Source organism: Ruditapes philippinarum, unplaced genomic scaffold (genome assembly GCF_026571515.1).
Source record: "Ruditapes philippinarum isolate M1 unplaced genomic scaffold, ASM2657151v2 ctg335_1_1_1_1, whole genome shotgun sequence".
NCBI lineage: Eukaryota > Metazoa > Mollusca > Bivalvia > Venerida > Veneridae > Ruditapes > Ruditapes philippinarum.
The window spans coordinates 461,273-479,594 of NW_026863534.1; the positions used below are offsets into that span (position 1 = coordinate 461,273).

The window sequence follows — 18,322 nt, forward strand, 5'->3', positions numbered from 1 at the left end:
GTTCTATATAAAGATTAAAGACTGCTTTCTGTAGATATCTCACCTGTTCTATATCAAAATTAAAGACCGCTTTCTGTAGATATCTCACCTGTTCTATATCATGATTAAAGACAGCTTTCTGTAGATATCTCACCTGTTCTATATCAAGATTAAAGACTGCTTTCTGTAGATATCTCACCTGTTCTATATCATGATTAAAGACCGCTTTCTGTAGATATCTCACCTGTTCTTTATCAAGATTAAAGACTGCTTTCTGTAGATATCTCACCTGTTCTATATCAAGATTAAAGACCACTTTCTGAAGATATCTCACCTGTTCTATATCAAGATTAAAGACAGCTTTCTGTAGATATCTCACCTGTTCTATATCAAGATTAAAGACCGCTTTCTGTAGATATCTCACCTGTTCTATATCAAGATTAAACACTGCTTTCTGTAGATATCTCACCTGTTCTATATCAAGATTTAAGACTGCTTTCTGTAGATATCTCACCTGTTCTATATCAAGATTAAACACTGCTATCTGTAGATATCTCACCTGTTCTATATCAAGATTAAAGACTGCTTTCTGTAGATATCTCACCTGTTCTATATCAAGATTAAACACCGCTTTCTGTAGATATCGCACTCCACCATGAATCAATTTGGTACTACGACTTGACGTCCCCGATCCAAAATCATACATTTCTACCATTGCAGTCTTCAAACCTGAGATTGATAAATAAATAGAGGATATTGAATGAGTGTAGAATTAAGAGTCAATAAATTTAATATTGAATAAACATGAATATTTCATTTATCACATATTTAAGATAAGAACGGTAAACCGTTAAAAGTCATTTTCATAATGCCTACCTCTGCTCACAGCATCCAGGGCCACCCCACAACCAGTGGCCCCGCCCCCTATCACAAGAACATCAAATTCTGTTTTCTGTATACTTTCAAAGTGTTGCTCTCTTGTGGGTAATGGTGCCCACCTAAATTTCTGCTCATCTGAATCATTTATTGCTGCAACAAGTTGCTGAAAGAAAAAAAAAGACCAAAAAATTATGTCCATGTATACTAACATTTATTTCTAAGTATTTTTCAGAGTAAAAAAAAATGAACTTTAACCAGTGTCAATATAACCGACTCTTCAAAGAGTTACTTCGAAATAACACATATTGCCATGATACCTCACTTATCCACATTATACATGTACTAAATCAGACTAAAACAGTTCTAAAACTATCTAATTCCACAATGCTGAGATAGGAACTGTAAATATATATGTATCATTTTTTATGCAATATAATGTCTTAATTTCCTTTTGCATGAACTCTAGAACAATTATCAACTTCCATTGTCACAACAATAAAGTTTGTTGCCATTTAAGTAAATCAGAACAAAACAAACCAAAAGTATGTACGAAGCAAATAAACAAACTATCAAAAATAAAATAACAGAAAAAAAACTCACATTATTTTTGGCATTTTTATAAAGTACTACAAATACTAAGTCATGTATTGTTTTTGGCGTTTAATAAACTTTATTGCTACATTTTCTGTAATTGTTTCTATCCCATATGAATGCCAGAATAACACATGTAACTAAACTACTGTAGCTATTGAAGATCCTTTATCAATTTTTTTTTATGGTTTTATGTCATGAATATAATGCTCAAATGAAGATTAATAAATATTGCAAGATCTAACAAGAGCTGTCAGTAGGACAGCAACGCTCGACTATTCTTAGTGCTTGATAGTAAAAAAAGCCTTGATTAAAAGGTACTATTTTCTAAGTAAAGAAAAGGCAAATTTTTTCTTTAAATCCATATCACATCTATAGGCCTTGGAGAGAGTCCTATTATGCTCTCAAAGAAGAGTATAAAATTTAAACATGTTTCAAAGCCATATGTCAATGAACTTTGAAAATATTTGAGGTATTACAAAAACTTTAACCTAAATTGTAAGTCGAAAAAGGGGCATAATTCTGTCAAAATGCTTGATAGAGAAACCTTCTCCTGTCTATAGGTTGGGGTCATAATGGTCAACAAGTGTGAAAAGTTTCAAAACCATATGTGAATGGACTTTGAAAATATTTGAGGTATTACAAAAACTTTAACGTAAGTTCTCAGTCGAAAAAGGGGCATAATTCTGTCAAAATGCTTGATAGAGTTACCTCCTCCTGTCTACAGGTTTGGGTCATGATGGTCAACAAGTGTGCAAAATTTCAAAACCATATGTGAATGGACTTTGAAAATATTTGAGGTATTACAAAAACTTTAACCTAAATTCTAAGTTGAAAAAGGGACATAATTCTGTTAAAATGCTTGATAGAGTTACCACCTCTTGCCTACAGGTTGGGGACATGATGGTGAACAAGTGTGCAAAGTTTCAAAGCCATATGTCAATGGACTTTGAAAATATTTGAGGTATTACAAAATCTTTAATGTAAATTCTCAGTCGAAAAAGGGGCATAATTCTGTCAAAATGCTTGATAGAGTAACCTCCTCCTGTCTACAGGTTGGGGTCATGATGGTCAACAAGTGTGCAAAGTTTCAAAGCCATATATGAATGGACTTTGAAAATATTTGAGGTATTACAAAAACTTTAACCTAAATTCTAAGTCGAAAAAGGGGCATAGTTCTGTCAAAATGCTTGATAGAGTTACCTCCTCCTGTCTACAGGTTGGGGTCATGATCTCCTGTCTACAGGTTGGGGTCATGATGGTCAACAAGTGTGCAAAGTTTCAAAGTCATATGTCAATGGACTTTGAAAAAATTTGAGGTATTACAAAAACTTCAACATAAGTGGTTACGCCGACACCGACGCAGACGCTCGGGTGACTACAATAGCTCTACTTATTCTTATCGAATAGTCGAGCTAAAAAGCATTATTTGTAAAGATATTACCGAATTTACATTTTTATTTTAATAAAGGGAGGTAATCAGAAATTAATTTTCTTTAAAGTCCAAGTCAAATTTTTCAATAAGAAATGAATGCATATATTTTAATGGTTACATATAATAATGACGACAAATATTTGCAGTACATATTTTACATATCCTTGGATGTTTGAAAATTGTTTTATAAGCATAATTATATACATATATAAAATTTTACATAAGAGTGGTAACAATCTTAATTATAACATACATGCAATGTGATTATGTCTGATTCAGTGATGTTTTTTTTTTCAATTTTCAAAACAACCTGTGGCTTTCTGAAGGGGAAAATATAGCGCGATAAATCAGAAAAGGGGCAAAACTTGAAATAACAAGCAATTATCATAGTATTGCAAGCAATCCATAAGTCCCCTACCGGTTAGAACCCCATCAACATTCTGAAGGGCCATTGGCCATTCACTAATGTTTCAATTTTTCTATATTTTAAGTAAATTTGTTGGAAAAGTTCTTTAAAAGTGATCACAGGAAACAGTTTTTATGAACAGACAGACAGACGGACTGAAGGACACTCTAAAGTTAATATTTGAAACATCCCTGTTACCAAAATATAACATTTTTAAAAGCAAAATTCTTAAAGAGGAGATAACTCTTGAATTAAAGATGCAATTTCATAAAAAAATGTCAGCTCTTTTTTACTAATCACAAATAATGTTATATTTGCCATGTTTTAAGCCTATTTGTTGCCAAGGCACCCAATATTTTTTCAAAATAGGGAGAACAGATAAGACATGCATAATCTCAAGACTGCCATCTACCCATATGTCAAGTTTCATAAAAATATTTCCAGTACTTTTTGAGTTATCACTGGATTCAGTGTATGTGTAAAATTTGCCATATTTTCAGTCTATGTGTTGACATAGCAACCAGAATTTTCAACATAGGAAAAAAAGAAAAAGACATGCATTATCTCCAGACTGCCATCTACCCATATTACAAGTTTCATAAAAATATTTCTATTACTTTTTGCGTTAACACAGGATCCAGTTTATGTGTAAAATTTGCCATATTTTCAGTCTATTTGTTGCCATAGCAACCAGAATTTTCAACATAGGAAGAAAAGAAAATGACGTGCATAATCTCCAGACTGCCATCTACCCATATTTCAAGTTTCATAAAAATATTTCCCAGTATTTTTTGTGTTATCACTGGATCCAGTTTATGTGTAAAATTTGCCATATTTTAAGCCTATTTGTTGCCATAGCAACCAGAATTTTCAACATAGGAAGAAAAGAAAAAGATGTGCATAATCTCCATACTGCCATCTATCCATATATCAAGTTTCATAAAAATATTTTCAGTACTTTTCAAGTTATCGCGGGATCCAGTTTTGTGGACGGACGGACTGACTGACGGACTGACAGACAGACAGACGGACGTACTTAGCAGACGTGTTTGTGGGGTTATTCCTTTGATCTCTTAACCCCACAAGAGCAAATTTTTTAACCCCATAAGAGCATTTTTAACCACATAATACATGTCTCTACGGAATGAACCCCATACAGAGTGCCTGTACATAAACCTAAACCTCATAATGTAGCTCTCGTCTGCTCGGACAGACAGACAGACAGACAGACAGACAGACAGACAGACAGACGGACGGAGGGTAAACCTAAAGTCCCCTCCGGTAAACCGGTAGGGGACTAACAATCTGACTCAGCTGTAAAAAAACCCAGAATATTCTGGAAAATCAGGGTGAGCAAATGGTACAAAACACCTTCCAGCAGTACTTTAAGCACTTTGATTTTCAAGAAAAGATGAGAAAATTTATTCAAGACTTGTACATGGTACATCATCTTACAAAATTTGTACAATTTAAATACACTTTACAATAGTCACTTAACATTTTATGTACATAAATATATCTATAAACCTTAACTTCATTATTGTTAACAATGAAAATATAGAGAATACAACATGAACTATTTCCCTTACTTCCTACACAGAGGATTAAAGGTTTATAATACATTATGACAGAAGAAATAGACCCAGGTCCTGCAGCATGTGAGTTGAAACTTTCTTCTACAATTTACTAAAATTTTAAGCCTCTGCAAGGCCAAAATTTTGCAAAGAAAAACAAAGAAAACCATATAAGACTAATTGGTGAGGTTTAATTTTCACAAATTTGAACTACTTTCAGTTCTATTAGATTTCATTTATATTATACAATGTACATGTACTAAAGATGTATAGTGAACATTTATTTTCACTAAAATCTTCAATTTATGTAATTAGCAAAAATAAATCCCTCACATAAATTGTTGATCTTACAGTTCTTTTTACAAACCTACATGTACCTTACATAATGCTGACATTAAAAATAATGCTCTCTAATTTATCATGCATGTATAAACATTTACTTTAACTTTGATATGAAAGGTATTATCAAATGTAGTAAATCTTGAATTTATTTTTACCTGTAACTGCTTCAACAGTTACCATACTAATAAATATATAATTTTTTATGTTTTTTTGTGAAAAAACCCGTAAAATAAAACAAAATTTTTTAAATAATTTTTAATTTTTTTTTAAAAAAAAATTTTTAAAAAAATTTTTTAATTAAAATTTACCAATTAAAGGAGAAAAACCACTGATATGAGCTAAAATGACATAAAACAGGCCCTTATTTTTTTGCATTATTTTGGTAACACTGGTAGAAAAGGGAAATATAGAATTTGTAGCTGATCTTTTGTCTAACAGTTGGGAATTTTACCAGATTTAAATCTGAGAATAAGTTAAGTTTTTGTAGATTTATTTCAATATGTAGACCAGCATTTCTAAATGAAAGCACAACAATTATTCAAAGATTTACTCATCTGTTCTAGTATGTTTTGAAAATGAAACTAACCTAATGAGGCTTCTTTGCACTAGTTTGGGAAAAAACAACAAACACTTGGATAAGGAAAAATGAATGACCTGAAGTCTTAATATTGGGTAGTTCTGTTTAAATATTGACAAGTTCGAAGATACCCGGTATTAGACTTTTAATTATCCTAAATGCCGCGTGCACTGACTATATAGAATAGTGAATAATTACTATCTAACTTTACATCATAATACCAAATACTCTTTTGATATAAATTTTCTCTTGTTAAATATTTGATCATAAATACTCAGTGTATAAAATGGTCTAGAATTAACTTTTAATCCGTAACCTTCAAAATTTTCAAAATGGATTTAGCAAGCTCTTTAGGACTGTTCACGTCTTTTGGGAATGGATCTGTGGCCCCTTTCAACTGTGAAAATTAGTGCTGCTATGCCATTATTTGTGAATATAATTATAGTCCTATCTTTTACTGTCAAAATTTAGTTATTCAATTGGGTAAAAAGTTTGAATCATGTGTTGGAAAATGCCTTGAATCATGATAAAACACCTTAAACAAAGTGTCACAGTTTAATGCCTCTGTTCCTGAAGTTTTAAAGTAACTGACAATTTTATCACTGAATACAATACTGCAGTACATAAATGGGACTTTACATTAAACAATTCTGAAGGCAAAAAAAAATAAAAGAAAGAAATATATTTTTTTGGCTTTGCAAGTGAATGGGGTCATTTTTCGGCCCCAAAACTGTGTGGAAAAAAACATTATCAGTTTTTAGGATATCTAGATTAAAAATTTAACATTATGCAGACAACAGTGTAGAGCCTGCCAGGGCAGACTACACACAAGGACTGGCCCTGACAAAGGCTAACTACTGTAACAACTTTGGTAGAACGTCATAATACTGATAATGAGCATAATAAAATACAAAAGCTAAAGTTGCTGAATTAAAATAAGGGCATGTTCCCCAGTTATAAGGACACAAACCACTCTTGGTGGTGAGCTAGCTATTCACTGACAGGGTTTGTGTTCCTTAAAACGTTACACTACATTCAGTTAAGGTTAATCCAGAATTTTCCATTCATTGTACACGAATAATGTAAGTTTGAATATAGAAATCATCTCCAGTTTCCATTTAACTTCATTTACAGGAATAACGTCAACATCATATGATGTCAAGAACCCGTTCATTGTTCATGTATTAAAGCTTAAAACACTTTAGTCTATATTATGTTATTCATGTACATGTTTTCTAAAATCCTTAAGTTATGTTCTATTTATATATTTAACTTTTTTGTCAGTCACAAAATTTAAAAGATCCAATTCATGTTTAAAAACTACCGGTATCAAACAATCTGTAAAATTCCATAATATTTTTTGTTTTGTTTTGCATTCCAAAAACCTTCTGGAAGTTTCCCTTTATTCTATGTAACATCCTTCTGATTAAAGTTCTGCGATCTTGTAACAGAAAATATTACAATAATGACTTACCTTATTTCTATGTGGTGATACGTAAGTCCAGATGACTGCCCCTCCCCCAATGGCAAGCCCAGTACAGGCCAACTTCTTCCATACACTATTAAATTTTCTGTATGACATCTTTCTTCTTTCTTTAGTTTATAACATCATGTCAGTGCATTTTTCTGGGAAAAAAAATTATCTGATCTTTCATAACAAAAAGCAGCCAGGAAAAAAGTTTTAAAAAACAACAACAGAATTATATTTTATTTATTTGTACACTAAGGGCAATAACTCCAATTATGATGTAGCGAATAGTTATTCTTGTTAACAGCATTCCTCCTTAAGATCTATCCACCAATGAAGTTTCAACTCTAAAGTTTTTATAAGTTATATGGTCTGGATATAAATTATGCAAGAAAAAAATCTCAAGGGCAATGACTTAAAATGAAGAGTTATTATACTTGAGCATTGCAGTAGAAATAAAGTTTCCATTCATGTATCTTACACATGCCAACAATATACATATAGGGGGTGAAATTTCCGGGGACAAATGTCCTAGAATACGAAATACTATCAACATAATTATCCATTCTTTAACATACATGTACCTTCCATTACAGACGTATTCGCTTTATTATTGACAAATTGCACATTTAGCTTTTTTAATTAATATTTTAAATGAAAAGCTAAGTTAAAATTGTATTTAAGCAGAACAAAATGTATATGCGTTGTGTTAAAAATAATATGTGTGCATCAGATCAGCCATTTCTCAAGCCAATATAATTTTACGGTGTGTAAGTTGGATATCAGCCTCGAACATCGATCTTTCTGTTTAGAAAAGACCTCAGTCCTGGTAACGAATTTCATGAAACACCTCTAGCGCTTTGCGCTCTCGGTGTCACATGAAATTCGTGACCAGGTCTTTCCTAAACAGAAAGACCTCGTACTCGGTTGATATCCTATACATATCTTTTTCTATTATTACTTTTTTACACGATTTACAGACACTTCACCCCCCAGACACTTCACCCTAAGCCCTTTTTGGCAGACACTTCACCCCTTAGACAGTTCATCCCTCATTTTAAGAAATTTGAATGAGACACTTCACCCCCCATTTCTTTTATTTTGTGTTAAACAATTATTTTATTTTTATGTAGAAAATGTTAAATGTATTCAATAGTGATTGAGTATGTTTATTGTTTTAACATATTTTATTATTATTTTATCATGTAATTGACCAAAGACAATGAATATATTGTTGTTTTTGCCCTACAAAAAGGCTCATATCACAAAGTTATTAGTAAGTAATTTTTTTAATTTTTTATTTCATTTTTATATACTTTATACTAATTTCAATTAAAAGGAAAGTGATATAACTAATTGATTATTCTTTCTATTGAAGTTTATGAACCCTTCTGTGAATTTTTCTTTGATATATATTAAAGTATATAATCTCTTTCACACTTCCTTTGTGTCTTTAATTGACATTATCTTGTTTAATGAATTGAAAGCAAAACATGAGTACAAATGGAACTGGCAACACATAGCATGTGATACTGGTAAAATACTTAATTTGTTAGCAACATTTTGTAATTAAGGTAAATGCAATTTTTTTTTATTTATTAATTTACAAAAAGTGGATAAATAATTTATGTATATTTCATTCATTCATTTGTATTCATTTTATTTATTTATTTATTTTTCATACAATATTATTATCTATTTATTTTATATACAATATTATTTATATATTTATTTATTTAATTTTCATACAATAATACCTTTTTTATCCAATTATCTAATCAATTATGAGATGTCTGTTGAACAAACAACCAATCAACATGTTGAATAAACAGGGTGACATGCAATAAACAGTAAATGGATAAAAGCGCTTTGTCACGCCAGGCAAACTGTCGCTCCACTTCAAAATTGTGGTGTACGGTAAAACGAGCGAACCGCATTTCCGAGATAGAGCGGAAGGCCGATTTAAACGCCTAATTGTAAGTATTGTTTATGTTTTTGTCTCGTTATTTATTTAAGTTGTATTTTTTCGAAAAACGGAAAATGTGGTTCCGTGTAGGATTGATTTAGGCTTCCAATGATCTAAGCTGTTACAAAAAGAAAATTATATTAAGCCCGGGAGAACTTTTCTCCCTGACGAAGCGAACGATGATTTGTAGAATATTGAACTTCCCAACCATAGAAATGCCATACCTTTCGGATTTCTTGAAAAAGTGTATTAGTAAATTATCAACCCGTAATAAGAACTTGTCCTTCGTGCAAAATAAATTACTCCTGAAGGATTTCTTAAATTTGTAAATCGATATTTTTTGAAAGTAGTGGAGCAAAAGGGCGAGAGATGGAGCAAAAGGTTCGATGTTGAGCGCAAGGCGATATTAATTTGATGTATTAGGAGGAGCATAGTCAATGATTTTTATAAATAAAAGCTATACTAGTTAAAATAGACATGAACAAGTGTTAAGACCGAGATATATATATATATATACCTTTTAAAGAGAACTAATAAAGTGTGATATCCTTTCAACGACTATAACGTAATAACTGTAATCGCGAAGGTGTCACCTATTTCCATTATTTATGTTCGAAATTTGGATGAGGCCCGACCATTGAATCATACACATGTATGCATGGCATAATACAGGATGCCACTTATTCGAGGTCAATCATGATTTTTGACACGGTTATTTACATTTAAAAACGTGTGTCCGCGCAAATGCGACAAAATCGAATATTTTTAGTTCTACCGCGAACAAATGTTTCCGAGCAGGTACGTGTAACTCGATTGTTTACGCCAAAATGTTATGTTTTTCGAAAAGTTAGATATTCAAGGTGCAGAACAGAAACAAAAGTATGCAATGCATGGAACACATTAAATTAAATGGATCACTACTACCGAGTTCAGTTCACAATGACTTTCTGTAATTAATAGCTCTAACGTACCTGTTCTGAGCAAAACACAAATAAGTCACGTTTTCATGAATTTGTAAGGTGGGGAATCGCTATGAAAATGGTTGACAAGGTGTCAGTCGTTATAAGGATATAACACGTGTTCCAGTTATGATTCAAGATACTTCCTCCCTTATTTAGCATTGTTTGTTAGTTTATTATTTTCCTCTCAAAGTGAAGCAGAACTCAGTCGATGTACGGACTAAAATTATCAATAATATAATAGACATAGTTATAGTAGAAATTTCTATTTTACACTTTTTCAAGAAATCCGAAAGGTATGGCATTTCTATGGTTGGGAAGTTCAATATTCTACAAATCATCGTTCGCTTCGTCAGGGAGAAAAGTTCTCCCGGGCTTAAAATAATTTTCTTTTTGTAACAGCTTAGATAATTGGAAGCCTAAATCAATCCTACACGGAACCACATTTTCCGTTTTTCGAAAAAATACAACTTAAATGAATAATAAGACAAAAACATAAACAATACTTACTTCCGCTCTATCTCGGAAATGCGGTTCGCTGGTTTTACCGTACACCACAATTTTGAAGTGGGGCGACAGTTTGCCGGGCGTGTTTGTATAACAGTGGGCAATACTATCATCATGAATTAAGGACTGAGGAATTCTTGAAGAAAGTGGGTGAATTTATGGACGTTTATAAAAATGTGGTGTTTTTTTTTTAACCACTAAAATGTTATGTTTTATTGCATGTTATATGTAAATAAGTTAAATAAATTTTTACATGTTTTATTTGTTTCTGAATTATTTACGAAACAAATGTATTCTCTTAGAAAAGTCTATAAATTGTCATTTAATTAAAACTTATTTATCAAATTATACTAAAAGTAATTGAATTTGAAATGAACAAAAAAGCATTATTATAAGGGCTTACAGACAAGTCACCCCCCAGACAATTCACACTCAGCCATTTTTTCCAGACAATTCACCCACCAGACAGTTCACCCCACATTATTGGAAAAATGACACAGACAATTCACCCCCCATTTCTTAAATCTTAATTTTGATAAAATTTATTTTAAAATAAGAAGATGCAATAAACAAATTTGTTGTGTTTCTTTACATAATTGATATTTATGAAATATTTAGTCATATGTAAATTAATTATTATAATTTATTACTTAAAAATATTTGTTACTATGTGTTAATATTTTTACATATTATTTTACATACAAACTGTAAAAATTACAAATTCACCATAAATTTGTCTTAATTTGTTTAAGTGCTATTGATGTTATTATAAGATGACATAAATCATACATGCCATAACGTCCCGGATGCCCGGGATTGTCACGGAAATCAGATGTCTGTCCCGGAGATGTCCCGGGCATCGATTTGATCCCGAAAAAAAATCATGATATTTTGCAAAATTTTCATAAATTTTCTTAAATCAAATCTTGCACATTTCACCTCTCGATCGTAAAACATATTCTGACCTGGTACACATAATACACAGGAACGTTGACACTTACAAGTTTACAATATACAGCCCCCCAATTATCGACTGTCGATTCTACTAAGCTTTCTTCATGCATCGGCAATTAACATTCTCTGTTGAATTCAGCAGCGTTAAATGGTCGGGTTAATTAATGGTTTACGGCCCTTAACAATTATCGTTAATCCCCGATAATCATTAATTTTTAGATCAATCGCTAACTTGCCGAAAGTCTAATTATTACAAACAATGTAAATATATCTATCAAATAGAAAATTAAAGGTGTCAAATAAATCACCTTGCTGTGTTTGTTTTTATGACTGGAAGAATTGCATTACGTGACATGTAGTAATTATCACGACTTTAAAATATAACGGGTGAACAACATGGCTGCGCCCATTCACCGGCATTATAACTTACAACTTACTTGCTTTTAGGGAATAATTAATGAAATAAAGAAATACTATAAAATGATAAATATGTCGACCTAAAAGACTACTTATAAAACTAGTAAGTTAACTGTTTATCATTAAAATTCAGGAGAAAGTCGTCCTAATTTAATAACGTTATACGATTGACACCCCACCCCACCCCACCCCACTTTTCCACAACTACCTACACATCCATTATTGCCGCGATGAAAAGTGTCCCGGAAAGCTGTCCAAAAATTATGGCATGTATGCATAAATCAAAGATATTAACATGTGATAATCATTTGCTCTTTAATCTCTTTCATGGATGCTAATGACACATCATCTACAAATAAATTTTGTGCACGCGCAACCAATTAAATTTTTTTGAGAAGCTATTCAAAACATGCTGTCTTATGAAATATGACATTTCGCGTGGATGTTTGTATACACTTAACAGCCCTTTATCCCTTAACACTTTTTTTTCATCCTTAATTGATTATAAAGCAAGGTGTTAAGTGTTTGTGATGAAAGAGTGGATGTAGAATAAACAATATGTTTTTCAGCACTTTAAGATAATGGATAATTAAATTATTCCTGCAGACAGTTGTACATGTTTGCATATGTATACAATAAAAATATCAAGACTATTAAATAAATGATAGATAATATGTTTATGAAAAGTGCATACATTATGGGCATTTCCCTCAATATAAACTATGTTCTATTTGATGTGATTGAATAAAATAATATAACATAACAAATTAATATATATCAAATTTTGAAACTTGACTTGCTTGTTTTCTTCTTCTTTTCAACCCCTTTAATAGAGAAATAAATTTTTTGTTGTAAATAAATAAATAAATATACTGACTTTTTGATTTTTGTAACAATAAACATGAGGGGTGAATTGTCTTATCTATTTTGGCGGGTGAACTGTCTTGAGGGATGAGTTGTCTTGGTTTTCGGGGGGGGGGGGGGGGGGGGGGGGTGAATCGTCTGGAGGTGAGATGTCTTGTTTCCATTATAAGCAGTATGCTTATTTACTTTATACGCGGAAAGTCTGAGCGGGGCCAAAGGCCCGCGAGGGCTGTAGCACTCTTAGATAACATGTATGACGCATATCAATTCAAATGAAAATCAAATCAAATTAAAACTAAATAAAAATTTCAAAAAAATCATGAACTACTTATGCTATTTTGATAAAAACCAAGGCTTTTGAAGGTAAGTTATTTGTTTTTATTTGGCAATTGTTACAACTGTTTTTTTCATTCTTAAAAGTGGTTTTATTCTCAATCCTGTTCTTATATCACCGGAACATGGGCACTCGAGAATCCGGGTCAGCTCGGCCCTAAAACATACTCGGCCCCCGAGTCAGCTCGGCCCTGTTCCAACTCGGCACGGGTCAACTCGGCCCACTTTTAAAAATGGGTAAAGGACATCAAAGGACTCCTATTGTCACGGGCTATTTTTATTGATCAATGTGTATGTTAAAGATACCGATTAATTAGGTGATAATTATGATTGACTCATTCATTCAAATTTGATTAGTGACCACCTGCAATTAATTAGAAGCTTATGCTATTAAGTAAACACTTTTTTGTTTCATATTTTTTTTGAAAATTACTTTACAAACAAAATGCATCTAAGGAAACACATTTTTATTATATCTATATTCACAGGCACAAGTTTCGGACCTGGGAAGAAAATATATGAAGATATTTTATCAATCTGTTCATATTTTTTCTTCCCAGGTTTGATAATCGTGCCTGTGTCTATATTAATTTTATCGAATCTGCAAGACAAATAAATAACTTTTTTTTCTAAACATATTTTATTTCAGCAGAGGTACAATGCATCATTATATAATAATAATAAGATATTTCTTATTATTCATTTACCTTAACAACATGCAAAGCAAAGTAAATACGTTATAGCTCTATATATTTTTGTAAAGTGGGCCGAGTTGACCCGTGCCGAGTTGACCCGTGCCGAGTTGGTATAGGGCCGAGTTGACTCTTTTCCGGCACTCGAGGCTACATGTATATCCTATACCTAAAAAATTTAAGTTCGCCGAACCGGTAGTTCGACGAAACCACCATAATTCGTATAAATTACAACTCATTGAAACCCCTTTTCAGGTCCCCAATCATCGTTCTAGTCAGATCAATCATGAAAAAATGGGACGAATTTAGGGCACCCGACGATAATCATTAACACTAGTCTTCTCACTGAGCATAGACTGAAGCCGAAGGTGAAACTGGACAGGAGTCTGGATTTGACCAGTTCACATGTTGAAGCAAAGAGAAATTGTCAAATGGTCAATGCAAACATGTGAATAATGTGTATACAAAAAAGAATTAAAGAGAAATATAAATTGTCTTCAAAGACAGCGGGGAATATACATACTAAACAAGATTAAATTGGAAATATCCGAAACTATGATAAAATTGTTTCTGCTGACCTTCACCTTTAAAAATGATATTTAGACGAAATATTTTACTGAACAAATGGTACCTAATAAAATTTAAACTATTTGTCACTAAGTATAAAAATTAAAAATTAAATATGTGAGTATCCTTATACTTGACTGTAGAATATTTCATATTCAAATATTTTTATTCGTATTTTTTTTTTATTTTCATTTTCATTTTTTCGTCCTTAAAACTTTTGTAAACGGTGAAGGTTAACAACTCGAAAAAGCACATTTTATTGCATTTTTTATTCTTTTTGAATAAAAAAACCATGTTGTGTTTAAAAAACATTTTGAAACTTGCTTCCGTGAAAAATCTGCACCCCTATATCAGTAATCAAACAAGGACAATATCAAGCAGCGTATGTCTTCGGTTTTCGCGAGGAAGTGCTCTAAATTCGGATGAGTTTGTTGAAGACGATGACTTGTATGTACCTCAGGAAAGACCTCCCCTACCTATGATAACATCAAGACAATTAGAATTCCCTAACCCATACGTTGAATCTAAACAGGCATGGCTTGAAAATTTAGATACAGTCCAATCACAAAAGCTTGGAATTATTGACCTTCATCCAGATATATTTGGTCGACACCCACGTCTGGATTTATTACATAGCAATACTAAATGGCAGTATTTATATAAATACATTAATTATGAATGTAGGCAATCAAGGGCAGAACGACCAGGAGGTGGAAGAAAGCCTTTTAAACAAAAACGCACAGGAAAGCACCGTGCTGGAAGTATTCGCGCGCCACAAAACAAAGGTGGTGGAGCTGCAATGGGGCCCAGGGGGCCATTGTCAAAATTCTACATGCTTGCAGATTCTGACCGTGTTCATGGATTGTGTATAGCGCTGTCCGTAAAGTATGCTCAAAGGGATCTCCATATTGTTGATTCATTACAAATTCCATCAGATGAACCAGATTATCTACTAGATCTTCTTGACACCAGATATTGGGGATTTTCAGCATTGTTTGTTGACGACAGAGACATTATGCCTCAAAACATTGCCCTTGCTGCCAGCGACATAAAGCATGTAAATCTTATGCCAGTTTATGGATTAAATGTGTACAGCATGTTAAAGCATGATACATTAGTTCTAACTTTGAAAGCTGTTGAAAAATTGGAGGCAAAATTGCTAGAGAGGCTTCATAGTCCAGTAGTGAATGTTCCTTTTAAAGCGTAACAAAGCAACACAGAAAATGTTAAAACATTAAATATTTAAGAAGTGGTTTCAGTGACATGAACAATCAAATCATTTAAATAAATTTAAATTTATCACATTATTAGTGTTTTAATAAAAGTTGTTCCGAAATCATTCTTTTGCAAATTTTAACAGTTAAAAGGATTTTTAATGGGAAAAAAATGTGTTTGTTTTTTTCTTTAGTTTCAGAACATCCGGCCATTAAGAGGCAGAAGGTCAATATGACTAAATTGCATTTTGGGCTGCCTCAAAACTTAGAAAACACTCATAGTTGTACAATGTATGTGATAAAACCAAAAATGACAGTTTAAAATGTTTTTTTGGCAGGCCTGGTATCATACCAGCATATAGAGCTGTCATTGAAATTATCACAATATCAATAAATGTATATCAATATATTATCAATTCATTTCAATTATGTTTCACAGATGACATGATGTATTTATAACTTGTCAATACATGTACTTTGCTGCTGATGAACTTTTCATCAATGACAGCTAGAGCTCCCACGTTTACAATTTTTTGTTAACGTGTTCACGATTGCTAAAATTTAAAAACCAAAACCATACCGGTCAAGCGATGGTACTTCTATGTACTATATACTCAGAGGCACTGTCACCCGACACTGACATTTTTTTGTATAAATAGGTTATTTGTGAACAGATTTTGTTCAAATTTGGACTTAACAAAATTCATCATATCATACTTACTACTTGGAATTGTATTTACAATTCATCGATACAAAAAAAGAAAACATAGCAAAACAAATAGGCTACTGAAGAGTGAAGAGTCACAGAATGACTGTAAAAATTGTAACACAATGAACAGTCTCTGAATCCCATTAAATTTGTATGTTTACCAGTTCTATCATTTTGTATGTCCTCCCAGTTGCCTATAACAAAGTGTAACACCTCTGCCTCACTGTTCTCTATTCCTAAATAAGGGCTTGCTCGAGTTCCAGCAAATAGCCAGGAGCTTTTGGCCGCTTTCTCACACGCCTGTTCAATTCAATCGACAAGTTTGATGTTTAGATCTGGTGACTTGGAATGCAGGAGTTGCTGGAACTCGAGGAAGCCCTTATTCAGGGATGAAGAAATATCCCACAAGCCTTCACTACGTCATAACCATGAGATAGGTGTTTACACTACAAAAAGTATTAGAATTGGTTATTATACATGTACAGAATCAGTTGGATTTAGACTTTTCATTGTGCTATTATATTAACAGTCATTTTGTGATTTTTCATTTTGCAGTAACCTATTTGTTTTGTTATTTTTCTCTATTTTCTTGTAAATGAATTGGAAATAAAATTCTAGGAAATAAGTATGATATGTTGAATTCTGTATGTTCAAAAACTGAACAAAATCCGTTCACAAATAACCAACTTACACCGAAAAATGTCTGGTTATAAGTGCCTCTGAGTGTACTATACCCTGTATTTGAGGTGCTTAATGATTACTTACTTTCTATTTTTAATACAGGTACAAATAATGTTCAGGTCTTTTCGCGAGAGGAGTCGGCACCAATTTTCTGCTCTGTATCCCTATTTTGCTCTTTTGAAAGATCAAAGGAAATCAACTTTACCAAAAAAGTATTTAGTCACAATCGATAAGTTACATTGTTGATAGCCTAAAAATCTCTATCTTATCTCGTTTTTAGTTGGAATAAATCAGTTTGAATTGATAAAATTCATATTTACAGGATTTTCTGATAAGATACGATGTACATGGAGCGTGGTCATTTCGTTACTAAACTTTTATATATGGTTTTGTATCATAAATAAGAAATGAATGCATATATTTTAATGATTACTTATTATGCGCACAAACATTGCAGTACATATTTAACATATCCTTGGATGTTTAGAAATTGTTTTAGAAGAATATTTATATACATATATAAAATTTCACTGAAAGATCCTGTATGTTTTGTAATTGATATTGTACCTGTGTGTATACCACTCTTACAAGAATTAATATACACTGTATGTATATTATTATGCAAATAAAACAAGTTTCAAACATTGAAGAATATGTAAAATGTACTGCAAATATCTGTGCACATTATAAGTGTGTAATCAATAAGTTATATGCATTTATTATACCCCCGCACAACAAAGTTGTAAGGGGGGTATACTGGAATCAGCTTGTCCATCCGGCCGTCCGGCGGTTTTTTCTTGTCCGCCCAATAACTTAAGATTCCTTTGACCTACAGTCGTCATATTTGCCATGGAGGTTATTCATGATTAGTAGATGACCCCTATTGATTTTGAGGTCACCAGGTCAAAGGTCAAGGTCACAGGGGCCTTGACTTCAAAAAGCTTGTCTGCCCAATAACTTGAGATTCCTTTGTCCCACAGTCTTCATATTTGGCATGGAGGTAAGTCATGATTAGTAGATGACCCCTATTGATTTTGAGGTCAAAGGTCAAGGTCACAGGGGCCTTGACTTCAAAAAGCTTGTCCGCCCAATAACTTAAGATTCCTTTGACCTACAGTCGTCATATTTGGCATGGAGGTTAGTCATGATTAGTAGATGACCCCTATTGATTTTGAGGTCACCAGGTCAAAGGTCAAGATCACAGGGGC

The 18,322-nt window shown here is 32.4% G+C and overlaps 2 protein-coding genes across 7 annotated transcripts in view; one reads left to right on the plus strand and one right to left on the minus strand.

The window, feature by feature from the left end:
• The window catches only part of LOC132722344 (glycerol-3-phosphate dehydrogenase, mitochondrial-like), a 48,704-nt gene extending 34,147 nt beyond the window's left edge, over positions 1 to 14,557 (minus strand). For 2 of the 6 annotated variants that reach the window (XM_060706842.1, XM_060706841.1), the window contains exons 1-4: positions 14,467 to 14,557; positions 7,258 to 7,409; positions 856 to 1,021; positions 584 to 708 (exon numbers count right to left, since the gene is read on the minus strand). In XM_060706842.1, the coding sequence (XP_060562825.1) occupies positions 584 to 708; positions 856 to 1,021; positions 7,258 to 7,365 (399 nt within the window). In that variant the 5' untranslated portion in view covers positions 7,366 to 7,409; positions 14,467 to 14,557. Of the gene's footprint in view, positions 1 to 133; positions 179 to 538; positions 709 to 855; positions 1,022 to 7,257; positions 7,410 to 14,466 lie in introns of all 6 variants that reach the window. The other 4 variants (XM_060706838.1, XM_060706839.1, XM_060706840.1 and 1 more) reach the window with 4 other exon arrangements.
• A 143-nt stretch (positions 14,558 to 14,700) lies between these two features.
• Positions 14,701 to 16,140, plus strand: LOC132722346 (large ribosomal subunit protein uL4m-like). Its single transcript, XM_060706843.1, has one exon. The coding sequence runs from the start codon at positions 14,803 to 14,805 to the stop codon at positions 15,715 to 15,717; it is 915 nt and encodes a 304-aa protein (XP_060562826.1). The 5' UTR covers positions 14,701 to 14,802; the 3' UTR covers positions 15,718 to 16,140.
• The last annotated feature ends 2,182 nt before the right edge of the window (positions 16,141 to 18,322 follow it).